Below are 10924 nucleotides of genomic sequence, written 5' to 3'. Positions count from 1 at the left end.
TAGGTACTTCAAAGTAAGGAGACTTGATTTACTGGTTGACAGAAAGATTCCAAATAATATACTAAAACCAGTCCCTGTTGTAGGAAGAGTTGAAAAGAGCATTCAGGAGTGGGTTGGTCTCCCACTGGAAATTTTAGTAGATGAGATGCAGTTATCCCCTGAATAGCTATTCAGCCATTCTGTCAATACAAAGAACTTGAAAATACTGAAAATTCAGCTACTGACGAGGTAGATGGAAGAGATGGGGAGTGAATCCACCCAAAAACCTGGCAGGACAATGCTGGGGCAAAAACAAATTGGGAGAGGTGATAAAGTGGCAGGCAAGATGTGGCAACTGCAGCTTTCCTCTCACCTCTGACATTGCAGATCTTTCCCTCAGACGTAGGCAGACTCTTCTCCACACAGAGGAGGCAGAGGGTGGAGCTCAGCACCTGTATAAATTATATGTGTCCTTCGGGTTATTTCAGCCGCAACAACAAGCTGTGAGCGCGTTTGTCAGCTGACAGATCTGTTACCCACGTTGGGTTTTCTGTTGCTGTCGCCATCTTGCGTGCCATGGGGAGCCCACCAGCCAAGGTAAGGGGGCTGCAGCTCTTCGCTTTGCTGCGGCCCGGTGTCTCGCTGTCGGGACCTCCCTGCTCCGGTTCTCGTGAGCAAACTGTCTCCTCTTTGCATCTGCTGAGACAAATGGCTGCCGATGCGATGCGGCAGGGTCGTCTTGAGCTTCGCCGGTTTGCCATTTTCCCCTTTTAACTCACAGTGACTAACGTGCGAGCGAGCTTCTGCGAAAACGCAGGGAAAATGTGGCCCTTTTATCATGAGGTGTGCGTGCTGGAGGGAACACCAGGAAGGAAGGGAGGGCTGGCCTTGACGAGTTTACCTCGCTGTGAAATGAAAGTGCGTTAGCCCTGCTGCATGCTGTTCTCAGGATAGCACATGTTCGTGGCTTGCCCCAGCCGAAAAAACCCAACAGCTTTTTCTAGCAACAAAGCATAATTTATATTACTTTAGCTGCAGGGTAGACTTCTAATGAGATATTTGGCTGATTTAGCTATCTTTAGTGTCATGTTTACAGCGTCTGCGATGCTAGTGGAATATTTAACATCTGGTCTCGAGTTTTCTAATCGTAAGTTCAGTTTAGAGATTTTAACTGATAGCTTTTAGTATAAATCAACAGAATTATCAGCCGAGAGTTATTTTTTCATGTATATCTTTAAAAAATAATGGATGTGGTGTCCGAAATGCAAGATGTGAATTATTTACAACTAACTGTTCTTTGTGTATCAAACCATAAGTCAAATTTTGCAGCAAATAAAAGAAATATGAGCATTCATGGATTTTATGTACAGTGAGAAACAATGTCACAGGCTATGGCTTGTAGAGAATCATTAATCACTAAGAATAAAGAATACTTACTACACTTGTGCCATGGTAATATTTGCAGGTGAAGCTAAAGATTCGTGAAAATATCCATAGCTTGAACAGATAGCTCAAATGATAGATTAAAAATATTCAAACACTGGATGCTCAGGGCAAAGAATATAAATTGTAAATATAATGTACTTTCTGGATGAAATTCGTATCTCATCTATTTACCTGTTAGATCCAGCGCTATCTATCTTAGGTACAAATATTATCTACCAATTTTAAATATCAATGGTGTATCTAATAAGATAATTCTGGATCCGATAGATGAGTAGGTAGCTTAAATATAATTTTATCTAGAAAGTTTCAATTACAGCAAAAGTTCTTGCATTTAATCGTAGTGCTGCAACTGCCGTTCCACGAGTATAGACATACTCCTGGTTAGTAGGCAACACTGCCAAAAGGTTAGAGTACAAGCGTAGCTTCAGGTCAGAAAGCTTCTGTTACCAAGGAAGGAGATTTATTCAATACCGCAGGTAGCTGCCATTCTGTCAGCCAAATACATTTTTCAGTATGTGTAAATTGGTAAATAGATATGGAAATTGTAATGGGATTGGGTTTGTGTTTATTTTTCCTTTTATATTAAAAAAAGCAAATTGTTTAGAAAAGTGTGGATACTTTTAACTGTCTAGGAAGACCTACTAAAAGTCTCTCAGTTAATTTTTTGCTGCTTAAAAAAGCTACCAAATTGGCACAGAATTGATAGACAGTATTAATTTACAACTTGCTGGGAATGCTTTTGATATTCATAACAGGGTCTTTTTTTTTGCTCAGACAAAAATAATCAATCTTTAGCAGTTTTATTGTGTGAACTATGGAATATTTTTTATGTGGTAAAAATACTCAAAAATTCTGTCAATACAGAGCCCTGAGGGACCCACTCATACATGGAAAGAGGTGACTGATAGAATAGGAACAGGGGATGCCTCCCAAATCCACAATGACTTTTGAAACAATCCATCAGTGATAAGGTGAAATTACAGTAAATGTTTGTAAGGCAAATTAGATTTACTCACTAACTATACAACTTTCAATGATATGTTTTTGGACAATTGTGACTCTCAGGGAAAAATGAAGCTTTCATGGTCATGTTCTCTCCTTCTAACTCCTCTCCTGGTTTTGCGTATTTCTTCAGTCAGTCGCTTCTCCCACCACAACGTTGCATTCCTCTAATTTTAATGAAAATAGGCAGCTGGTTGGAAGGACAAGTTGCTAGCAGTATTCTCACTGAGGGAGGGGCTAATAAACTCAGCCCATATTAGATGTTAAAGAACCTGTGTGGAAGAGGGCACTTTGGAACCAGGCTGGTCATGAAGCTTTTTTATAATTTATAAGTTTTAAGCTTTTTTTTTTAATTTATAAGCTTTAACCTTAATTTGATAGATTGCCAAGTTGTAGTTAAACCAAATTCTCAGTATCTAAGATAAAATAAATGGTAAGAATATGCAGATAAGATATTGGCATATTGTACAAGATCAATATTTGGTGTGAGATCTTGTACATAAGGTATTGTACAGCTTCTAGTACACCACGGGAGAAAGAAAATGTAACCCGTGAAAGGAAGTAATTATTCATGTCTGAAAGATATTGATAAAACTGAGCGATAAATCCTACAGCTATTTACAGAATGTCAAAAGACAGAGAGCAAACTCCTCATATAAAACTTGGTATAGTTTGGTGTTATCTCATGATGATAACTGCGCTCAGAGAACTGCTTAGGTTTAGTGCAGGGGGAGCGAAACGCTGAGATTCCAATCAGCCTTCCAACATGTACAAACCAAGGACTTTTTTTAAAAAAAAAAAGAAAAGAAAAAAGTGGTGGTGATGGGAGGAGGTTCCCAGATTGCCAGGCTCTGCAGAAACTACCCCCTAGAAGACTAACTTTCTCGTGAAGGTAGCCATGAAATCTTGTTCTGGGAGTAGCACGTAGGGGCAATAAGGAGTGAAATCAAAGATATGAGCTGTTGATAGGTTTTTCTTCTTTCACTGCTATCCAAATACTGTCTCAATAGGCTCCTCCATTACTAATCAACTTTGAGAAGATTTCCTACTCTCGAAGTTGTCTCTTTGGGATGAAACCCTGAAGTGACTAACCGCCCGTAAACAGGAGAACTATGTGTCCTCCTGAAGCTGACTGGCATATGACTATTCTCTGAAAGACAGACAGTAGACCAGCAAATGTGTGTTATTACAATCAGTGAGATGTTGACAACAGATGTGAATTTTTAGTTTTTTGAGCTTTGACATAGCTGTGGCAAATCTGCCATGCTAGTTTTACCTCCTGTTTACTGACTTTTCTGCATTTTGGATTTGAAATGGATCCCCCAAAACTTGCTTTGAGAGTACGGAAACATAATTTAGTGCTAAATGCTATCAAGTGAAAAGAAGTTTGGGGTTTTTTTTCTTGTTGTTGTTGTTGGTTTTTGGTTTGGGTGTTTTGTTTTTTTTTCTTTTCTGTTTTTTAGCCTACTCTTTGGGACTCTGGACATGCTACTATTCATTGGGCTGGAGTGTTATTGTCTATCATGCAAACATACATAGGTAGCTGAGTCCTCCTCTCTGTCATTGGCCTCAATGTGGCACTACTATTTTTCCAGCAAAAATAGAATGATGCTTTTCTGGGAAAGCTACCTTTATCTCTGGTTATTTACAGAGGGGTTTTGTTACTCTCTGTGTGCCTATGCAGGAAACTATGTTTCTCCCAAGGAAGTGAACTAGAAAGAGCAAGATCAGTACAGCTGCAAGACTGTCAAGAGCTGTCTGGGATATGGTGTCTTATCAGTTTGCATTAATCATGAAATTACACTTTGCTTTTCAGGTTATGGAAATAGCAAATGGTATCTCTAAACATAATTATTTTTTCTAGAAGGGTATTCTGGAGTGCCAGCACTTTTGGGCAAGGATGTTATTTTGGACCACTCAAATCAGACCCTAATAGTCTGCTCTGGACCATTGTAGAAGACAATTAGCTCCACCTTTTTCTGATGAAAAAGAGAATTAGTCCAATTCTGAATGGTTATCACAGGCTGGAGTAACTGCAGCCTTGGGAGCGGGATGGCTTCTAGCTTCCCCTGCGGATTTGCACAGTCCATAGAGTTTATTATGATCACCTATCAGTCACCTTCAGTTGACCTATCTGAACCTGGTTATCTTTTACCCTGCAACGACACAAGGATTAAGCTGCACCAAATCAGAAGTAGTGAACAGTCATCTTTGATGATGTTTCCATTGGTGGCCAGATGTTGACATGTTTAAGGGAAGTGATTGCTGTTGAAAGGGGAAGGGAGGAGGAGTGAGGCTCTCTGGCTCTAGTGGGAGAGGATGAAAACATGTCATCTATTACAAATGAGAATACTCTGATGATGAACTGCAGACGCACCATTTTTATAAGCAATTAGGAAATTTTCATCACAAAACGTTCAAAGCAAATTGTATACGGACATCCATTTTTCCAGCGAAGGCAGACTCTGAGGATGGTTTGGGCTTCTTTTGAGCAAGGGGGAAGTTGATTACAAAATAACACAGAATTAGCATATTAATTAAAAACAGTCAGCTCTGTAATTGGCTACATAATGCAATATTTCATGTTAATGAAACCCACTAGGAATGCTGACTGAGTGTTCCAATTGGTACTTCTTTAAATGATTATTTGCACAGGAAAATTAAAGTAAAATTCTTTCAATGGGCAACTGGAGTAATATATGGAAGTGTCCCAACTGGAACTTGTAATGTCCCTAATGCATTAAACTCAGAACATTTTAAATATGCCAGTTTCAAATTGGAGGAAAACATAATAGAAACAGTTCTTGTCACACGGGAACAAATGTGTCTTGCACCTTTATACAAAAAGTGTTTCAATCAACCATTAAGAGACACAGAGATGGAGTAATCTGTGATTTTTGTAGGTTTAACAACAGGGTTTCTCTCCTCAGGGCGACTCTTGAATATTAATCTCAATTTTAAAAGGATGTAACTTTCAAAGTGACATCATAAAATTTAATATTAAGACTTTATTTGAACGTGCTAATTCACAGTTCAAATAGTATCTATCTGATGTAATGTAATTTACCTCTAAACAAAACTGAATGAAGCTGCGTGAAGGCTATTGTCATCTCTGATAAACATGTCCAATAGTCTTCACTCCATGTTAAAAGAATTTCAGATTAACTGTAGTGAGTGATTCCTTCTATACAGAAGTTTCTCCTTCCCCAGCTCTTTGCACATCCAAAGTTAGTAATTTCAGTGTCAGGAAAACTAATCATGGTGCTAACTTCCAAAATAAATTTGTCAAATTATTTCGGTACAGTGTAATGGGATACTCTCATTTAAAAAAATAGATACGATGTTTCAGTCAGTGTGTAGTTTAAGCTGCCGTTCAAGTTAAAGAAGCACTTTCAACATGGTGTGGCCCTGTTACAATTTATTAGTGGTGGCAGGACTGTATGTTATTATTGCTTATTATTGCTGAAAAGCTGTGCTAATATGCAAAAAAATAGATGAAACACTCAACAGAAAATTAAAAAATATTTAAATGTTCCAATTTGAAAAAAGAAGAAAATATTTTCCTACTTTTAGTATTAATATTGTCACATGTCTACATAAGTATGTTCATTCAGGCTTATCAGAACATCTTTTGAAAATGACAAATATTTTCTGACCATCTTAGGTTGGGAAGCTTAATTCTTTGTTAGAGTTAGGAACAAGTAACTTGAAATAAGTTTTACAATGATAGCTTGCCTAAGAGAGAAATAAATCTCATGTCTGGAAGGGAAGTGGTTCCATTCCCATTAGGTATTTTCAAGATACCTAATGATCTGGGATTCTGCGATATTATGCCTCCAAAGCAGGTCACTTTTTTCTTCGTCTGAAGGGTCTCTGCTAGGCCTGTGGTCCATTCAGTCCAAGTCAGTAGTGCATCCCTCTAGATGCCTTTTGGTGAGCTTGGCCTACTTGCAAGTGTGATGAAAATTTAGTCCTAGTTGGGATAAAAAGTCAGAAGTTTTTAGAGCACTTTGGTAGCTACCATGTCCTGGCCTACTCTCAGTGCTGTGCCAGGACCCGGGCAGGCAGCTGCAAGTTCCTAGTATTGCCTTCCACAGGCCCAATTTTGACCAACCTGTGGCACAGGACCCTTGGCAGATTGGCAGTACAGCCATCACCACGGCCATGCGTGCATCAGATTGTATGAAAATAGGCACCTCTAGGGTGACTACAAAAGTTTTCCATACCATTGCCTGAGCCCCTGTTTTCTTTCTCTGTCTTCATTTACTCAAGGTAGTTAGCAAACAGCCCAGTGTGCAATCGTGCTATTGTCTTAGTGTGGTGTACTTCCACTGCAGGGTGGTCCCCTGACTTCAAACAGGCAAACAGAAGGACAGACTGTCCCCTGTACTGTTGAAAATAGATATTGTTTTTGTATTCTGAGCTGATAAAACTAATTGCATTTCTTTTCTCTGCAGATGAAGTTTTGCCCCATCCACATGCTTTCTGTAAGAATCATACAAGCTAAGAACATCAAGTCAAGAGACCTGTGTGAGTTGTGGTTTGGTTGTGGTTTTAGTCAACTCCAGAGTTTACATAGTGAGCAATGTTCCTAAATTCTGAAAGGTATACAAGCAACGTACATAAAGCACAGCAATAGTAGTACTAATGCTGGGGCTATAATTAGATCAAATGTTTGAGGTATCATTAGATTGGAGGACATATCTAGTCGCATTTCAGGGAACTGGTAAAAACCAAAACTCACAGACTAATTCCTTGGGCCAACAAGGGAAGGTAGACCTTGTGAGGACACTGCAATCTGTAAATCTGCTTGGAGTTGTTTGGTTTTGATATTCATAATTGGCATAAATCATATAATGGACTTGAATTTTGCCACACAGGCCACGTATTTAGGGACCTTTTATTGAAATGTGTCAATTATACACAGTAATCAAAGGTAAATTAGAGAATTTCAAGCCTTCTAAAATACAGTATCATTCAGGGTATTTGCTGTTCTCACATGACCAATCATGTTAAATTATATGGACAGTTTCTTCTTAAGGAGGGCCTCGGCAGATCCAGCCCTAAGCACATGCTGAACATGCAGACAAAACAGACTTTTCGATGTACTTTTGTATTCATCTTCTTTAACTCATTATCTCACCCTTGCAGCCTCCTATGGCTCCTTCTCAAGGTGTACTATGGATCAGCCATTCAGCTGCCATTTTTGCAGAGATTGTCCCATGGGTTCATCAGTCATGACAGACACCTTGAGCTGCCTTTTCTCACACTTTTGAAACCTCTGGCATGTGTATTCCTCTAGTGAAAAACGCCACGTTCAACCAAAAAAGCATCGCTTTGCAGTGAGTTACTTGAGTTACAGCTGAGACAATTCATGTCTTGCCATGCAGAGCCGAGCACAACCTTGGCCAAGCCCAGATGCAAGGGACACCAGAGGGAGTGAATCCCATGTTGGTTGAGAAACTGCCTGCCAAAGGGCTTCCTGTATTCCTGTGGCAAATGCCACGTAGCAACGTCCAGAGGTGAACACTAGAAAGGTGGTAGTGTGACAAGGCCTGTATTTCTGAGTTTCAATGATCTCTTCTATCTACTCTATTGAAGGGACAGTTCCACTTTCCTGCCAAAACCTTGCGGGGCAATGTTATTCACTGCTTGATACCAGTCTGAAGTATTTAGGCATCTCGGGCTGCAGTAGACATCTTCAGTCAAGTCCAGACTCCAGCTCTGAAAGACATCACCTTGGAGATTTCCTTTCACACCGTTGTCAAGCTTCACAAAGTAAATGCGCTTTCCCACCCTGGCTCTTCCCAAAGGATGGCTGCTCGAGGCACTGACTGCACTAACCTTAAGGAGTAGATGTAGACTGGAAGTGAGATGAAGATTTCCGACTTGCTCATGCCCTCGTGTTCTTGGGCCCACACTGGCCTTTAGCTGCAACAGATCTTTTTCCCCAGTACCTAACCCTTCTAGATAGCCGTTGTGTCCCCTCCGCATGTTTGTGTTGCTGGACTGAGCAAGCCAGTCTCCTCTGACCTTCTCTGTAATACGTGTTCTCATTTCCTGTAATCACCCTAACAGCCCTTTTTGGAACTAGTTCTAATGTCAGTTAAACATTTTTAACATCGTTGACTGGAATTGTAGGGAATATGCCCAATGAATGGTTGGTGGGGTCTTTTATATCTCTTTCTCTTCACATGGGAAACACGGTTCTTAGTATACTTTGTGTGTGCATGAGTACATTTGCAATTTGTAGTTACCCAGGAATTAGATGGTTTTCCTTGGTTGCTTCCAACCAATGGTCACTTTACTTATTTGAAAAAAAGTAGTAACATGTATCAGTCCGCAGAGTCACGGCCTTGCCCTACTTTTCATCTATAACATTGGCATCAGGTTTTTAATTTTTCTCCACTGCAGTGACTGCATCAGACTGCTATGTGCGCTTGTGGCTGCCATCTGCTTCAAATGGAAAATTTCAGACCAAAACCATCAAGAATTCTGACAACCCTGTCTGGAACGAGACTTTCTACTTTAGGATCCAGAGAGAAGTTGAGGTAGTAAAAAAATAGAAATTTCACCATTTTGAGTAGCTGGGAATCCTCACTTAATATCCTGTTGATGAACTCTGCTAAATAACTTAAGAAAATGCTTGTGTAACATAATTTGCAACTGACTGGTTATCACAAAACAGTAGACATATCCAGCAGTGTTCCCCTCACCTAGTTATAGACAACGGTGATATAAACGCCTACATCTGAGCTAGTCCAGATTCCATTTATTCTCACCTGAGAGAAATATGTACTGCTGTAGCATGCTTCGTCTGGGCTATTTTGGATGGTTAATTTAGAAAGAGCTTTCCCTCCACTGGTTGTAAGGGAAGGGCTGAGGAGTTGCTGTGGTGTAGACAGCAAATTTAATCCTACCTTAAGCTGTGTAGTTAAAGAGAACTTCGGGGATTAAGAAACTGAGTAAGTGTGGTTTTTGGGTGGGTTATCAGAGTGCAGAGCACTGACATCTTTTCTGTCTCATTATAGTGGGAGCTCTCTGTTATATGTAGTTGTCTTCTATTTTATGATATGTTTCCTCAGATTGGGTTTAATGATGGTGTCCCACATTAGCAAACTCCTGAAGGAAAGCAGTTTCTTTATTCTTACCACTGTGCTAGTCAAGCAGCTGCAAAAGTCTATAACCATTTTTTTGTTTCTGTGTAATAGCAGCTCAATAAGAGTTGTTATTTCTTTTCTTCTACTACCAGAACATTCTAGAATTGGCAGTGTGTGATGAAGATCCACTCACCAAAGATGACATGCAGTTCACAGTTCTTTTTAATGTTGCTAGGATCAGACCTGGAGAGACACTCCGTGAGACATTTGCTTTGAAATCAGAGGTAAGGACTGAAAATACAGGGACAAATCAGCAAGACCTCATTGTCCACATTGGCTTCCATGTTAAGTGGGGTTAAGGATAAAGTAGATTAAGGATTAAGTGTTTAAGGATAAACAGATATCCTTATATATCATTATCAATACCTCATCAAACAGATATCATTGTGCTGGATTTTTTTTTCACAGATTCAGAAAATGAAGCAGCTTCTCTCTCATGCCCACCATCTCTGTGGGGGCAAAATATGTTAACAGGGAGCATCTGTAAATAGTCGTTTTTATCTTTTATAATCCAAATAAATAACTTCCTTACCTTTCAGTTTTATTCCACTTTTGCCATGCTTAGAGGACATTTCTTCTTAAATGGCAACTTTTTATTAAAAACATGAAGACAATCCGCTCACCACTTGAATTAAATGATTCTTTCAGGCTTCTCCTGTTGGTGTTCATGCTAGGTTTCCTTCTAGATGATTCAGATTTCTGTAGCACATAGTAAAGGGACGCCTGTTCTGCTACCATCTTTGGTATTCTGGAGCCCATGAAAGAGACTTGTCCAGAGAACAAAGCTGGGGTAGGTCTGTGACAACTCCTGGGCTTGTCTGAGCTGTGGCTGAGGTATTGCTGCATGCTCATTGCAGGAAGGAGACAATCCATACCCAAAAGAACAGCTACTTCCCAAATGCTGAAAGCTGTTAACATGGATCTTCCTTGTGACTCTGCAGACTGGTGTCATGCACTTCTCGGCCAGTGGGTGAATCACTGGGAAATATAATGATTCAGTAACCACCTCAGTCTAGCATACTCTTGCCTACTTCATCTCTGATGGATTCAGTGTGAATGCGATTTAAATGGTTTGTACAGGGAAATGACACCGGCATTAGTCACATTTGTTCCTGGGCTTCAATGCCTCTCCGCCATGCACACCATCTTTGCAGAAAGCCATTATTTCTGTTTCAGTCAAGCTTTCCCCCTCTGATTGTGTCTTTGGAAATACGTGTCATTCTACATATACCACAATGGGAGAATATTAATCTTACATGCCTTTTGCAAGCCTGTGGTTTCCATTGCAATCGCAGCTTTGGAAAGAGGTAACACACAGCTTTTTTGGTAACATTAGT

The 10924-nt window shown here is 39.9% G+C and overlaps 1 protein-coding gene across 1 annotated transcript in view; it reads left to right on the top strand.

Annotated features, from left to right (window-relative positions):
• Positions 1–555: 555 nt before the first annotated feature.
• LOC309405394 (cytosolic phospholipase A2 beta-like) overlaps positions 556–10924 on the top strand; it is a gene marked incomplete at both ends in the record, with an annotated part of 29099 nt that continues 18730 nt past the window's right edge. The window contains 5 exons of the mRNA XM_082000164.1: positions 556–576; positions 6885–6957; positions 8029–8205; positions 8842–8978; positions 9680–9811. Of these exons, the coding sequence (XP_081856290.1) occupies positions 556–576; positions 6885–6957; positions 8029–8205; positions 8842–8978; positions 9680–9811 (540 nt within the window). The remainder of the gene's footprint in view (positions 577–6884; positions 6958–8028; positions 8206–8841; positions 8979–9679; positions 9812–10924) is intronic.

The sequence above is a fragment of the Phaethon aethereus genome (assembly GCF_964289735.1).
Source record: "Phaethon aethereus genome assembly, chromosome: 5".
NCBI lineage: Eukaryota > Metazoa > Chordata > Aves > Phaethontiformes > Phaethontidae > Phaethon > Phaethon aethereus.
This window is presented reverse-complemented; position numbering and strand designations above follow the sequence as displayed.